Source organism: Nerophis lumbriciformis, linkage group LG20 (assembly GCF_033978685.3).
Source record: "Nerophis lumbriciformis linkage group LG20, RoL_Nlum_v2.1, whole genome shotgun sequence".
Classification (NCBI taxonomy): Eukaryota; Metazoa; Chordata; class Actinopteri; order Syngnathiformes; family Syngnathidae; genus Nerophis; species Nerophis lumbriciformis.
In genome coordinates this window covers 32,177,373-32,194,605 of record NC_084567.2, presented here as the reverse complement: position 1 = coordinate 32,194,605, position 17,233 = coordinate 32,177,373, and the positions used below count along the sequence as shown (strand labels likewise).

General features: G+C 39.3%; 1 protein-coding gene across 1 annotated transcript in view; it reads left to right on the top strand.

The window, feature by feature from the left end:
- Positions 1-17,233, top strand: part of LOC133619652 (uncharacterized) — a 195,519-nt gene that overhangs the window by 157,981 nt on the left and 20,305 nt on the right. The window contains exons 8-13 of the mRNA XM_061980822.2: positions 2,860-3,015; positions 3,098-3,199; positions 7,571-7,629; positions 11,022-11,169; positions 11,441-11,545; positions 15,714-15,866. Coding sequence (XP_061836806.2) covers positions 2,860-3,015; positions 3,098-3,199; positions 7,571-7,629; positions 11,022-11,169; positions 11,441-11,545; positions 15,714-15,866 — 723 coding nt within the window. The remainder of the gene's footprint in view (positions 1-2,859; positions 3,016-3,097; positions 3,200-7,570; positions 7,630-11,021; positions 11,170-11,440; positions 11,546-15,713; positions 15,867-17,233) is intronic.

The window sequence follows — 17,233 nt, the reverse complement described above, 5'->3', positions numbered from 1 at the left end:
ACCTTCGTAATTGTTAGAAATCCCACTGTTTATATTAAACATGCTTCACTGATGAGAGGATTTGGCAAGCGCCGTTTTGTCCTACTAATTTTGACGGTTCTTGAACGCACCGTAGTTTGTTTACATATACATCTTTCTCCGACGCTGCCACAAAAAGACGTGTTTTATGCCACTCCTTCGTTGTTTCATTTTGCTCTCGAAACGCATGCGGCTCTTTAGCCCCGCCCTAGTGGCTCCCTGGAGCTTTTTTTAAAAATGTATGAAAATGGTAAAGATGGAAAAATATAATTTTTGTTTTAATATTGTTTCTGTAAGAGAGCAAACATGACACAAACCTTCGTAATTGTTAGAAATCCCACTGTTTATATTAAACATGCTTCACTGATGAGAGGATTTGGCGAGCGCCATTTTGTCCTACTAATTTCGGCGGTCCTTGAACGCACCGTAGTTTGTTTACGTGTACAACTTTCTCCGACGCTGCCACAGAAAGACGTGTTTTGTGCCACTCCTTTGTTTAATTTTGCTCTCAAAACGCATGCGGCTCTTTAGCGCTGCCCTAGTGGCTCCCTGGAGCTTTTTTAAAAAATGTATGAAAATGGTAAAGATGGAAAAAATATAATTTTTGTTTTAATATTGTTTCTGTAAGAGAGCAAACATGACACAAACCTTCCCAATTGTTAGAAATCCCACTGTTTGTATTAAACATGCTTCACTGATGAGAAGATTTGGCGAGCGCAGTTGTGTCCTACTAATTTTGGCGGTCCCTGAACGCACCATAGTTTGTTTACATGTACTACTTTCTCTGATGCTGCCACATTAAGATGTGTTTTATGCCACTCCTTTGTCTCATTTTGTCCAACAAACGTTTTATGCTGTGTGTGAAATTACTAAGGTGAGCTTTGTTGATGTTATTGACTTGTTGGAGTGCTAATCAGTCATATTTGGTCAGTGCGTGACTGCAAGCTAATCAATGCTAACATGCTAGTTAGGCTAGCTGTATGTACAAACCCCGTTTCCATATGAGTTGGGAAATTGTGTTAGATGTAAATATAAACGGAATACAATGATTTGCAAATCCTTTTCAACCCATATTCAGTTGAATGCACTACAAAGACAAGATATTTGATGTTCAAACTCATAAACTTTGTTTTTGTTTTTTTTTGCAAATAATAATTAACTTAGAATTTCATGGCTGCAACACGTGCCAAAGTAGTTGGGAAAGGGCATGTTCACCAATGTGTTACATCACCTTTTCTTTTAACAACACTCAATAAGCGATTGGGAACTGAGGAAACTAATTGTTGAAACTTTGAAAGTAGAATTCTTTCCCATTCTTGTTTTATGTAGAGCTTCAGTCGTTCAACAGTCCGGGGTCTCCGCTGTCGTATTTTACGCTTCATAATGCGCCACACATTTTCGATGGGAGACAGGTCTGGACTGCAGGCGGGCCAGGAAAGTACCCGCACTCTTTTTTTACGAAGCCACGCTGCTGTAACACGTGCTGAATGTGGCTTGGCATTGTCTTGCTGAAATAAGCAGGGGCGTCCATGAAAAAGACAGCGCTTAGATGGCAGCATATGTTGTTCCAAAACCTGTATGTACCTTTCAGCATTAATGGTGCCTTCACAGATGTGTAAGTTACCCATGCCTTGGGCACTAATGCACCCCCATACCATCACAGATGCTGGCTTTTGAACTTTGCGTCGATAACAGTCTGGATGGTTCGCTTCCTCTTTAGTCCGGATGACACAATGTCGAATATTTCCAAAAACAATTTGAAATGTGGACTCGTCAGACCACAGAACACTTTTCCACTTTGCATCAGTCCATCTTAGATGATCTCGGGCCCAGAGAAGCCGGCGGCGTTTCTGGGTGTTGTTGATAAATGGCTCTCACTTTGCATTATAGAGCTTTAAGTAACTGTATTTAGTGACAGTGGTTTTCTGAAGTGTTCCTGAGCCCATGTGGTGATATCCTTTAGAGATTGATGTCGGTTTTTGATACAGTGCCGTCTGAGGGATTGAAGGTCACGGTCATTCAATGTTGGTTTTCGGCCATGCCGCTTACGTGGAGTGATTTCTCCAGATTCTCTGAACCTTTTGATGATATTATGGACCGTAGATGTTGAAACCCCTAAATTTCTTGCAATTGCACTTTGAGAAACGTTGTTCTTAAACTGTTTGACTATTTGCTCACACAGTTGTGGACAAAGTGGTGTACCTCGCCCCATCCTTTCTCGTGAAAGACTGAGCATTTTTTGGGAAGCTGTTTTTATACCCAATCATGGCACCCCCCTGTTCCCAATTAGCCTGCACACCTGTGGGATGTTCCAAATAAGTGTTTGATGAGCATTCCTCAACTTTATCAGTATTTATTGCCACCTTTCCCAACTTCTTTGTCACGTGTTGCTGGCATCAAATTCTAAAGTTAATAATGATTATTTGCGATTATCAGTTTAAACATCAAATATGTTGTCTTTGTAGCATATTCAAATGAATATGGGTTGAAAATGATTTGCAAATCATTGTATTCCGTTTATATTTACATCTAACACAATTTCCCAACTCATATGGAAACGGGGTTTGTACATATTGCATCATTATGACTTGTTTGTAGGTATATTTGAGCTCATTTAATTTCAATGACTTATGTCCTCTGTGTATTTGATTGTAAAATGAATACACAATCATTTACCACATAGTAAGGGGTCTAATCCAACATCTATTTATGGACTAATTAATTCAGGGCGTGTCACGACACTTTTGCCTACACAACTTTGATTGGTATAGTTTCGACAACATCAAACCCAATTAAACCTTACTTGAGTCGACTGATCTCTTCTCTTGTTTACAATTCCAGTCCGGAATATCTCCTGCCACCTCAGAGTTGAACCTGCACACCTACGGCCAAAGCAACAGTCCAGTGCCAATGTCAGGGCCCAACCTCATCCCCCATCGCACACGATACTCCGCATACGACGCTCTGATGAGGAGGAGGAACGACATCCCCAACCCTGTACGCCTCCCTAGAAACGCACACTCTGACAAAACACGATCTACCTCAAGTTAAACTGCATGTTTCATATTCCCGTGTGCAGGTGGTTCAAAACCACTACAGCTTACGATCGTCCACAATGGGCGGGCTCAGTAGGAAAGACTTCATTGAGGAACTGACCAAGCAGTTGGATGCCTGTCAGAAGGTAAGCCTTTTTTTGTATCACTTTGAATTCTCAGTCCCCCTGTGACCATTTCAAAGTGTCCTTGAGCGAGACACTGAACCCCCGGTTGCGTCTAATGCTGCGTCATCAGTGGGTAAATGTGGTAATAGTGACAAAGCGCTTTGAGTACCTTGAAGGTAGAAAAGCGCTATCCAAATAAAACCATTTACCATAAACATGCTGGTGTTCAGGCCACAACAACGAGGAGTCCACTTGCTCAAAGAAGCTCTACCGTATTTTCCAGACCATAGGGCATACTTGCCAACCTTGAGACCTCCAATTTCGGGAGGTGGGGGGTGGTTATGGGCGTGGTCGGGGGTGGGGCGGGGGCGTGGTTAAGATATATATATATAAGAAATACTTGACTTTCAGTGAATTCTAGCTATATATGTATATATATATATATATTTTATGACATATATATATATTTTTTTATTACATATATATATATATATATATTTATATATATATGTATATATAAATAAATAAAATAAATACTTGAATTTCAGTGTTCATTTATTTACACATTTACACACACATAACACTCATCTACTCATTGTTGAGTTAAGGGTTGAATTGTCCATCCTTGTTCTATTACCTGTCATTATTTCAGAACACACACATTATACAAATATACATTATAAAATCAATAAGAAAACGGGAGCTCTAATTTGGGAGTCTGCATTAGGATCAGAAGTTCCTATATAAACATTGCGCACTCACGTCGCCTTTTTGTATTGATTACTGCAGCTGTGCACTGGATTCATTCACAAATACAAACTACAACTCACAAACACTTTAGAGTTAGGCTCCACCATCAGAATGTGTACTTAAACTTATAAAGATCACATGGATATTATTCAGTGAGTTGATTCACCAAAACTAACCTGTTATACAGGAGGAAAAAGCACACAGGACGTTTCAATTGTTCACAGACTGGTCGCGCTCATCAGAATGACAAGACACTTCCGGTCTGCAGGTGATAGCATTCAATTGGGAAGAAACGCCCTACTGCCCCCTACTGACCAATGTGAATACTGATAAATCTGTAATGACAGCTCCAAAAACGAATTCAAACCACAAAATAAAATAAATAAATCAACACAAAAATGTGACACATTATGGGTGGGTCACATATGCATGTACAGTAGATGGCAGTATTGTCCTGTTTAAAAGTGTCACAACATTGCTGTTTACGGCAGACGAACTGCTTTACGGGGGACGAAAACTTGACTGCTGTTGTTGTGTGTTGTTACCGCGCTGGGAGGACGTTAATGAAACTGCCTAACAATAAACCCACATAAGAAACCAAGAACTTGCCCTCGATCATTAGCTGTTTATATGGTGGGAAAGCGGACGTGAGAACAGGCTGTCAACACGTCACTCAGGTCCGCATGGAGCTGGAGGGGGCGTGGCCTCCAGCTCCGCCTGAATTTTGGGAGATTCTCGGGAGAAAATTTCGGGAGTCTCCCGGAAAATCTGGGAGGGTTGGCAAGTATGCCATAGGGCGCACCGGATTATAAGGAGCACTGCCGATGAATGGTCTATTTTTGATCTTTTTTCATATATAAGGCACACCGGATTATAGGGCGCATTAAAGGAGTCATATTATTAATATTTTTTTTTCTAAATGTAAAACACTTGCTTGTGGTCTACATCTGTGTTTTTCAACGTGAGATACAGTCTGGTGTGCCGTGGGAGATTATCTAATTTCACCTATTTGGGTTAAAAATATTTTTTGCAAACCAGTAATTATAGTCTGCAAACGGTGTGTTGTTGTTGTTGAGTGTCGGTGCTGTCTAGAGCTCGGCAGAGTAACCGTGTAATACTCTTCCATATCAGTAGGTGGCAGCCGGTAGCCAAAGTCGGAAACAGCGGGAGGCAGTGTGCAGGTAAAAAGGTATCTAATGCTTAAACCAAAAATAAACAAAAGGTGAGTGCCCCTTAGAAAAGGCATTGAAGCTTAGGGAAGGCTATGCAGAATGAAAGTAAAACTGAACTGGCTGCAAAGTAAACAAAAACAGAATGCTGGACAACAGCAAAAACTTACTGTGGAGCAAAGACAGCGTCCACAATGTACATCCGAACATGACATGACAATCAACAATGTCCCCACAAAGAAGGATAGCAACAACTTAAATAGTCTTGATTGCTAAAACAAAGTAGATGCGGGAAATATCGCTCAAAGGAAGACATGAAACTGCTACAGGAAAATACCAAAAAAAGAGAAAAAGCCATCAAAATAGGAGGGCAAGACAAGAACTAAAACACTACACACAGGAAAACAGCAAAAAAGTCAAAATGAGTCACGGTGTGATGTAACAGGTGGTGACAGTACACCTACTTTGAGACAAGAGCTATATTGATGCATGCTTGGTTATGGTTTAAATCCAACTATTGCGACGACGACTTTTTACTGTCAACCGAGTTTCGTTTTTTAATGATTTCTGCTGGTGGTGTGCCTCCGCATTTTTTCAACGCAAAAACTGTGACTTGGCTCAAAAAAGGTTGAAAAACACTGGTCTACATAACATGTAATGGCGGTTCTTTGGTCAAAATGTTGCATAGATGATGTTTTACAGATCATCTTCAAGCCGCTTTCTGACAGTCGCTTCAGGATGCGCCGTTTTGTGGGCGGTCTTATTTACGTGGCTCACCTTCGGCAGCGTCTTCTCCCCGTCATCTTTGTTGTAGCGGTGTAGCGTGCAAGGACGGGAGTGGAAGAAGTGTCAAAAGATGGAGCTAACTGTTTTAATGACATTCAGACTTTACTTCAATCGATAACGGAGCAGCATCTCCTCATCCGTGGCTCAATAAAGCAACATCAACGCCGGAAATGTGTCCCGTGAAAATCCGTCTGACCAGAACTCTCTAATAACTAAAGTTCCTTGGGTGAATAATGTAAACTCACTACACCGGTATGTTTTAGCGCTTTGATAGCTAGTTTACTGACAGATATAAGTAAGAACTTAACACTACTTTATATTAGAAATGACAACAGCGGAAGATGAATGCTACAGAAGAAGGTAGAGAAAAAGAAGAAGCTTTTCGGCTACGGTGTCGGCACGGACTACAATGGCGAACACGCAAACATTTTCAGTATTTATGCAGATCCCAAATACAGATCAGCAGGTACCAGAAGGTAAGAAAAGTTGGTTTTGCACAATATTGCGAAACAAAACGCCAGGTAATATGTCTGCTAATAGGTGCCATTTTGCGGTCCTTATACACACACCATCATAATACTCGTATGTTTAATGCGCTGACAATCCATCAAGCGGTGTGGCTTCATAGCTTACCAAAGTCGTACTAAAACATTTTGACGGATTTTTGAGTGCCGTGTGTAATGTTCTATATTCTCAATGGAACATTTAAAGTTTTGGTGTTGTTTACTGCCATCATATTGCAGTCTACACATATCTCTTATGTATGGCTGCCATCTACTGGTCACACTTATCATTACACCATGTACCAAATAAAATTGCTTCGAGGTCAGTAAGCTACAACCTGAATTATGCCGTACATTAGGCGCACCGGGTTATAAGGCGCACTGTCGATTTTTGAGACAATGAAAGGATTTTAAGGGCGCCTTATAGCCTGAATAATACGGTACTAACACTTGTAGCATATTAGCTATAATGCTAACGACGCTAGCTTGATTACATAACGATAGCACATGAAAACACTATCAAACACGTGACCGTTTAGTAAGAAGGATTTGTTTTCGTTGTATTGTAAAACTTACAACCGTTGTTTGGAGTGATGAATGAAGAAACCATACGGGTAGAAACGCTTTTGACGACGAGAAGACGGAACGGCACTTATGCTTCTGATTCAAGGCACAAAACAAAAGGAAATCCTCTAGAATTTCAACCTGCAGCGCTTGCAGTGAGCGAACTCGTCCAAAAAGATGGCGCCGTAGCACAAACAATAACACACCTTTTCGATCTCTGTGTCGGTGCTACAGTGCGAGTTTGTTGAATACAAAACATTATGGCCATGAGCAAAGAAAAATCCATCAATTAGCCGTGCCTTTAAGACGCAGGGTTCAAAGCATGGGGAAAAAAAGTAGATAGATAGATAGATAGTACTTTATTGAAGGAGTCAATAAAGTACTATCTATCTATCTATCTACTTTTTTTCCCCATGCTTTGAATCCTGCGTCTTAAAGGCACGAGGCTTGTAGTCCGGAAAATACGGTATGTGCTTTATTGTCATGGGTCTGTTATCGTGTTCTGAGCATTTGCACGTAACTTGCTGCCTTACTTTCCCAGTCGGCCACCATAATTGTACAACATTATTAACACTTATTGTGTGGATGTTAAAATGACATGCTGTGTATGTTGTTTCCAGCGTAATCAGTTCCTGGAGGCCGAGAGTGTTGAGATGGAGAAAGAGAGGAACCAGATCAGGTGATCACACGCTCACGTCTTTCGAACTCTCGTAATTAGACTGCAAACGTGTTTACTACTGTTACTATAACAATCTACAAGGTTAATATAGTTGGCTTCTCTTTCTTCCCCTCCATGTATCTGCTTTCTTTTGTATTTCAAGTTATCATTACGTATATGTATTGTTGTATTTGAACTAGAGATGTCCGATAATGGCTTTTCTGCCGATATCCGATATTCCGATATTGTCCAACTATTAATTACCGATTCCATTATCAACCGATACCGATATATACAGTCGTGGAATTAACACATTATTATGCCTAATTTTGTTGTGATGCCCCGCTGGATGCATTAAACAATGTAACTAGGTTTTCCAAAATAAATCAACTCAAGTTATGGAAAAAAATGCCAACATGGCACTGCCATATTTATTATTGAAGTCACAAAGTGCATTATTTATTTGAACATGCTTCAAAACAGCAGCTTGGAATTTGGGACATGCTCTCCCTGAGAGAGCATGAGGAGGTTGAGGTGTGCGTGGGAGGGGGGGGTGTATATTGTAGTGTCCCGGAAGAGTTAGTGCTGCAAGGGATTCTGGGTATTTGTTCTGTTGTGTTACGGTGCGGATGTTCTCCCGAAATGTGTTTGTCATTCTTGTTTGGTGTGGGTTCACAGTGTGGCGCATATTTGTAACAGTGTTAAAGTTGTTTATACGGCCACCCTCAGTGTGACCTGTATGGCTCTTGACCAAGTATGACTTGCATTCACTTGTGTGTGTGAAAAGCCGTAGATATAATGTGACTGGGCCGGCACGCAAAGGCAGTGCCTTTAAGGTTTATTGGGGCTCTGTACTTCTCCCTACGTCCGTGTACACAGCGGCGTTTTAAAAAGTCATACATTTGACTTTTTGAAACCGATACCGATAATTTCCGATATTACATTTTAAAGCAATTATCGACCAATAATATCGGCAGTCCGATATTATCGGACATCTCTAATTTGAACAATTAATAATAATAATAATAATACCTGGGATTTATATAGCGCTTTTCTAAATACCCAAAGTCGCTTTACATGTGTAATTGTATTGTTGATAATAAAGGAGATTATTGTTATTATTCATTATCAATAGTGATATTTCTATTGGTATTTCTATTGCTCATTTGTAGTGTAATAATGTTAATTTCTGTATTATTTATTTCACTAACTGCTTATTTGCTATCACTTTTACCATCATATGTGTACATATCCTATTTGCTGATGTTGTTTAGTTGTTGTTGTTATTGTCCCTCCGTCTTATTCCCCTTTTTTCCTCTTTCTATCCCCTCCTGCTCCGGCCCGGCTGCACCAAATAATAATATAAATCAATTTAATAAAGTCAAAATACCAAAGAAGGCAACAAGAGAAGTATCCCACACTTCTCTTTTGTAAAGTAAATTTGTACAGCCGATATGGGCATCTACATCTATATCATGGGTGTCAAACTCTGGCCCGCGGGCCAAATTTTGCATACTTGGTCAACAGCTATACAGGTCACACTGAGGGTGGCCGTATAAACAACTTTAACACTGTTACAAATATGCGCCACACTGTGAACCCACACCAAACAAGAATGACAAACACATTTCGGGAGAACATCCGCACCGTAACACAACATAAACACAACAGAACAAATACCCAGAACCCCTTGCAGCACTAACTCTTCCGGGACGCTACAATATACACCCCCCGCTACCACAAAAGCCCGCCTTCGCCCACCAAGTTAATGTTGGTATTTACCTCAGAAGGCTGCAAATAGAAAAGTCGCATTCATTTTTTTATTTAAATTTTATTTAATATACCATTGATGTTTGTTTGTTTGTTTTTTGAAAGTTGATTTTGCACTATTAAGTTATATAAGCGTTGCTTGTTCCACATTCAGTGTTATAGCAAATCAGTGTAGCAAACTGAGCAATAATTAATGTTTTATTCATGCACTTTTGCTTGCTACTTCAAGGCTTGAATGTTGGATTCATTCATTATTATTATTTTATTTTCAAATGTATTATTAGCCTGTGGAAAAAGTGTATTTTGATATTTACCTTAGAAGGCTGCAAATAGAAAAGAGGCATTACATTTGTATTTAAATTGTATTTGATATGCCATTGATATTTTTAAATTATTAGTTAGGGACCGCAATGTCCCTTTGAGACAGAGGACCCTATTGTATTTCGTGCGTTTTATTATTATTATTATTCCGCCGCCTCTTTGAGCTGTAATTTGACCCCCTTAACATGCTTCAAAACTCACCATATTTGACACACACATCAGGACTGGCGAAAATTGCCATCTAATCAAAAAACCAAACCCCAAAACTCAAAATTGCGCTCTAGCGCCCCCTAGTAAAAAACAGACAAAACTGCTTGTAACTTCCGCTAAGAATGTCGTAGAGACATGAAACAAAAACCTCTATGTAGGTCTCACTTAGACCTAGATTTCATACATTGACATCCTTCAGCAAAAATCAACAGGAAGTTGGCAATTCCCCCTTCAAAACAAACGTTTACTAAAAACAGTCACTTTTGCCTCTTTGAGCTGTAATTTGACCCCCTTAACATGCTTCAAAACTCACCAAATTATACACACACATCAGGACTGGCAAAAATTGCGATCTAATAAAAAAAAAAACCCAACCCCAAAACTCAAAATTGCGCTCTCGCGCCCCCTAGGAAGAAAACACAGACACAACTGCTCCTAGGAAGAAAACTCAGACAAAACTGCCTGTAACTTCCAGTAAGAATGTCTTAGAGACATGAAACAAAAACCTCTATGTAGGTCTCACTTGGACCTACATTTCATATATTGACAACCCCCAGCAAAAAATCAACAGGAAGTTTTGCAATTCCCCCTTCAAAACAAAAGTTTTGTAAAAACCGGTCACCTTTTTTCAAACATTATCTCCTCTGAGCGCGTTTGTCGTGTCGGCTTCAAACTAGCACAGGAGAGAGATTGAACCCTTCTGATTAAAAGTTGACCAAAGAGTTTTAATTACTGCTCCGGTTTGGATTTTATGTGCCTTCAAAGTCGGTCCCGTCCATCGCTGCTTGCAGCTTTATTATTATTATTTGAAACTCGATTTTGCATGTCACTATAAAGTTATATAAGCCTTGCTTGTTCAATATTCAATGCAAAACTTGTCTGGGTCCCTATTAAAAGGTTAATTTGTCCAACCTTGGCTTTGTTCAGTTTTAAATTTTGGCCCACTCCGTATTTGAGTTTGACACCCCTGAACTATATGATTTGCCTGAGTAGCTGGACAGGACAAAAAAACAAAAACGTGTTTGTGTTTGTACTCCCTTTGAAAACATGTGTCGCGCGTGATGTCACAAAGTCAAAAGCCCTTAGTCGTTACCACCGTCCTTTGCCTTTAGGTTTGAAATGCGTGGCCTGCTGGTGAACAACGAAGACCTGCTGAGGACCAACACTCAGCTGGCCAATGAGATGAAAAGAATGAGAGAGCAGATATTAGAGATGGAGAGAACCAATCAGGTCCTGGCGGAGAAACACAGAGAGATGGAGGTACAAAACAGAAGTGTTAAAAAAAATACCTTACAGGAGTGAGTAGACCCTCAAATGATGCCAGCAAGGTCTGTGGGGGAAGATTCCAGAAGCACTTTTGACACTCTAGTGAATTTTGACATTTGACTTGTTACTAGCAGTTTAGACATGAAAGGCTGTGTGTTGACTTCTTTGTAAATTATACATCGACTTGACATTGTCACTGCTTCAAAGCTATCATCCAATATTTACAGGCATGTGAGCGTCTGATCGTATCACCCTGTGTGTGCAGATTGAGGTGAAGCAGGCCCGCGACATGATGCTGGAGGCCAACACCCAGGAGTACGCCTTCAACTTCCTCCAGCAGTCCCTGAAAAACCAGATCCAGGATGCTGAGGTACATCACAGCAATAAGAACACACTGAATCCAATTGTGCCGATATCAGCTTTTAATGTCGTCAAGCACGAGAAATGTATGAGTAGGTAATATATTTATTCATTCATTTGACTTTCTTAGAGGTGGGTGATACTGCATACTGTATCAATCCCGGGATCAGTTTGATACCAAGTAAATAGAGGGCTAGTGTTGCCGATACAGATACATTTTACTTGGACATATATTAAGTTAAAGTACCAATGATTGTCACACACACACTAGGTGTGGCGAAATTATTCTCTGCATTTGACCCATCACCCTTGATCACCCCCTGGGAGGTGAGGTGAGGGGAGCAGTGAGCAGCAGCAGTGGCCGCGCCCGGGAATCTTTTTTGGTGATTTAACCCCCAATTCCAACCCTTGATGCTGAGTGCCAAGCAGGGAGGTAATGGCTCCCATTTTTATAGTCTTTGGTATGACTCGGCCGGGGTTTGAACTCACAACCTACCGATCTCAGGGCGGACACTCTAACCACTCAATGGTCGACTGTTTAATTTGTCCTTTATTTGTTGATCATGAATGTAATCAGAATAAAATTTGGGACAGTATTTAGGCAACATAAAAAATGCATATTACAATTAATATGGTTTAATCCATTTTACAATATAACTATTTGTAAACAATGTACCAATTAGGGTTGTACGGTACCGCGATACTAATGAATCATATTCGGTACTATACCGCCTCTAAAAAGTACCGGTCCCGCCCCCAGCCGTCGTCACGTCTTGTCATTGCTGGTTTACCAGCAGACGAGCATGTTCGGCAGCGCACAATCACAGAGTACTTACAAGCAGACACAGTGTGTAGAAAGAAAAGGGAGAACGGACGCATTTTGGCTTAAAATATAAAGATAAAGGTGAAGTTATAACACTGAAACGCCCTTAGGAAGAGGTGCTTTAAAAAGGCCTTAGTGGCCAAATGCGTGGCCTGTACTGTACGTCACTCACCCTTTCCCATTCGTTAAAAAGACAGAAGTCGATCCGAACGTCTACATACCGCCAGAAAAGGAGAAGAAGAAGAAGAAAGCCTCGGTGCAATCACTGCTATCACGGTAGAAGCTTCATAACGACCAAAGAAACGAAAAGTTTTGCCTGAAGAGACCGTAAAGAAAAATGTAGGTTACCCGGACCTGCATCCGCCCCGATAAATTCTCGGTCGTCGCGTCATGTTTGTAGCCCAATCCAAGATCATTTCTTGATAGTGTCTGCTATTTAACATCAGCATGACCATTAGAGACTTAATATTTGCTCCAACATTACTACAGTCATGTCAGCTCGTTGCTATATCCGCGAGTCCTCATGGGAAATACGGTCTTCTTCTGGCAAAAACACTACCGCTTCGGTCCACTCGCCCCGCCAAAATCAACCAAGTTCCCAAGTGGGTCTTTTAGGTAAATTGCTCAAACTACATTTGGTGATTAATCTGTTTTTATACATAAAGTAATGTGATGATTTGTCGTAATTAATCACATCTTTAACACACGTGGATCAGATCCGAGGATGTCGGTGTTTGTGAAGGAAGCCTTTGAGGCATTTGTGATTAAGGGTTATGTAAATAAACTTTGATTGATTGAGAAACCTGCTCGGTGGCCTTGTGGTTAGAGTGTCCGCCCTGAGATAGGTAGGTCGTGAGTTCAAACCCCGGCCGAGTCATACCAAAGACTATAAAAATGGGACCCGTTACCTCCCTGCTTGGCACTCAGCATCAAGGGTTGGAATTGGGGGTTAAATCGCCAAAAATCATTCCCGGGCGGGGCCACTGCTGCTGCTCACTGCTCTCCTCACCTCGCCAGGGGGGTGGAACAAAGGGGATGGGTCAAATGCAGAGAATAATTTCACCACACCAAGTGTGTGTGTGACTATCAGTGGTACTTTAACGTTAAACATCAATCCATCCATTTCCTACCGCTTATTCCCTTCGGGGTCGCGGGGGGCGCTGGAGCCTTTCTCAGCTACAATCGGGCGGAAGGCCGGGTACACCCTGGACAAGCCACTTCATCGCAGTCCTACAAAAACACAAATATTTTTGAAAAAACATGAAAGTTAACGATACTGCCTGTTGTTGCTTGATAATATCAATAATGAGATTCAAATATATTTGGGTAACACTTTACATATTCACCATTAATTAGTGGCTTACTAACATGAAAATTAGTAACATGTTGAATAGAATAGAATAGAGTTTTATTGTCATTATTACAGTGAACAGGTTCAAAGAACAACGAAATTGGAGCAGATCCCCTAAGGTGCATACACAATATTTTAGTAATATAAATAGTAAAAAGAAGATATGAATCTATATATATATATATGTATATATCCACACACATACACATATACATATATATACATATGTGCATATATATACATATACACATATAACATTATTGCACATTATAGTCCGAAAAAAATAAAAAGACATGACACATGAGGACATGACGGACACATTGTGCTCACTCAGTGCCTGTTTGGCTCTTAGTCATTATTAGTACTTATTAATGCCCTATTCTGCATGATCTTATTATACAACAACCCTAACCCTAACCAAATAACTCTAAATTAAGTCTTTTGTTACTTACAATCAACGTTCCCTCTAAGGTGCGCGCCTGTGCAATTGCGCACTGCTCAAGCGTCATCTGCACACGGCAAATCTAAGCCACGCACAAAATCAAATAAAAAAATAAGCGCATAACAATTTTCGACACGAAAGGGACACAACAGAGAAAACAGTTTTCGTCATCATTGTTCGAATATTGTAACGTCTGTCGAGAGGCTTTGAGGACATGAATTCCATCCATCACTTTACTGAGCAAAACTCTTTATTGTCGGCCATAAACACATCACCAACACATTAGTAAAAAATATTATATCTAGCAAAAGTGGTCATTTTCTGCAGTACAAACGAGACCAAAAGCAACTTTGTTATATCAACAGCAGCCGCTCGCTCTTTCTCACTTGCGCCAACACATGCACATATGGCACTTAGTCAGTGATGCGTTTACAGCCACACAAAAAGTCGGACAACTCCAAGACCACACATAAAGTGTCATTCCAGGTCGTTACACTATGATTTACCAATCAAATGTATGCTTATTCTGCTGCTGGTTAGCGCCTTACATGGCATCTCCCGCCATCAGTGTGTGAATGTGTCTGTGAATGGGTGAATGTGGAAATACTGTTAAAGCGCTTTGAGTACCTTGAAGGTAGAAAAGCGCTATACAAGTATAACCCATAACCCATATTCTAGTGTCATTTATTAGGAATCTTAATTTATAAATATTAATCATGAAATGTTGTTAGTATATTAAATAAATACTAATAAAAATATAATTTTTTTACAAACAGGAAGTTGCAGGAATGTACACATGATCCCCTGCTTACATCTCATTGTGCAACATGTGAATGTTTTAATGGGAACTAAAAGCAATGTCTGAAAGGGGTACAAATTATTTCCAAAGCAGGACCTCCACCCAGACAAACAATACAAGTACACAGTTCATGAAAAACAATATTTTATGTTATTGTCATTGTAAGTGGGCCTAAACACTTATATTAGAAATGGAAATGACTGCTGTCATTTGATTATAATAATAAGGGAATGTTGTATGTCTATCTGTGTTGGCCCTGCGATGAGGTGGGGACTTGTCCAGAGTGTACACCGCCTTCCGCCCAAATGCAGCTGACCCCGAAAGGGACAAGCAGTAGAAATTGGATGGATGGATGGAGATTGAACTTGTTATTTAGTCAGGTTTGGGACAGTCTGATGTTGCTCACATGGGCTCCACTGAATGTTCGGAGTTTTTGCGTTTGCTCACACACATGAACAATTAGAGGGAACATTGCTTACAATATGTTCCCCTAGTGTCCAAACAAATCTTAATTACTAAAGTGTTACCAAACTTTGTAATCTCAGCTTCATTATTTCTTTTTTTAAATAGTGTTTTGCATGTTTTGTTCATATTAGCTAACCAAACCAAAAAAGTGACATGGCATTTCATTGCATCAAACACGGCGAAAAACCCTTTGCTCCCTGAAATTCTGAACCAGTGTTCTCATTCACAGTGCAATTGTTGTTTCATATGTTAAAAAAAAAAACTCAATGATTTTGGTGTATGTGTGTTGTGTGTTTAGGAGAGCCTGGAGAAGCAAACTTTGCATTCTCAGTCTCTGGCGGAGAAGCTGTGGCTTGCAGAGAGACAACTGGAGGAGCTGGAAGTGGACAAGGACAGCAAACACAAGAAGACCTCGGAACTCCACAGCACCATCCTTAGACTGGAGACAGAGGTGCGTTCATACAGAGGTCTTTGGGGTATATAACGAGTTAAAAACAACTAAAAGCTTACATTTTTTATATTTGCATAGTATGTATATATTTTTAATGTTGTAAATATAAATCTTTATACATCTAGAAAGGGTAGTCCGAGAGAGGTAAGCATTTTTTGGCGGTCTCAAGAAGGTAACAAATACAAGACTGTGTGTAAGAAATTGAAATGTGCCCCATTTGGCCAAAATGTATTAAAAAATTTTTAAATAAATATGGATTCTGAGACATACTGTAATAACTTGAAGTAAATAATGGAGATTAAAAACCAATTACAAACAAAAAATTAAAAAAACAAACTAAAAGCTTACATTTTTTATATTTGCATAGTATGTACTGTATATATTATTAATGTTGTGAATACAAATTTTTCATATATCTAGAAAGGGTGGTCCTAAAGAGGTAGGCATTTTTTGGCGGTCTCAAGAAGGTAACAAATACAAAAATGTGTGTAAGAAATTGAAATGAGACCCTTTTAGACAAAATGTATTAAAAAAATTTTAATAAATATGGATTCCGAGACATACTTTAATAACTTGAAGTAAATAATGAAGATTAAAAACCAATTACAAACATCAAATTAAAAAAACAAAAACTAAAAGCTTCCATTTTTTATATTTTCCTAGTATTATTAATGTTGTAAATACAAATTGTTCATATATCTAGAAAGGTTGGTCCTAAAGAGGTAGGCATTTTTCGGCAGTCTCAAGAAGGTAACAAATACAAAAATGTGTGTAAGAAATTGAAATGCGCCCCCTTTGCCCAAAAATAAAATACAGTATGTATATAGAGACATTCTGTAATAACTTGAAGTAAGTAATGAAGATTAAAAACCAATTACAAACGAAAAATGAAAAAAAAAAAAATTACTAAAAGTTTACCTTTTTTATATTTGCATAGTATGTATATATTATTAATGTTGTAAATACAAATCTGTATATATCTAGAAAGGGTGGTCCTAAAGAGGAATGCCTTTTTCGGCCGTCTCGAGAAGGTAACAAATACAAAAATGTGTGTAAGAAATTTAAATGCACCCCTTTTGCCCAAAAATTAAATAAATACAGTATGTATATGGAGACATTCTGTAATAAATTGAAGTAAATAATGAAGATTAAAAACCAATTACAAACGAAAAATTCAATTAAAAAAAATTACTAAAAGTTTGCCTTTTTTATATTTGCATAGTATGTATGTATTATTAATGTTGTAAATACAAATCTTTATATATCTAGAAAGGGTGGTCCTAAAGAGGTAGGCTTTTTCGGAGATATCAAGAAGGTAACAAATACAAAAGTGTGTGTAAGAAATTCGAATGTGGCCCTTTTGCCCA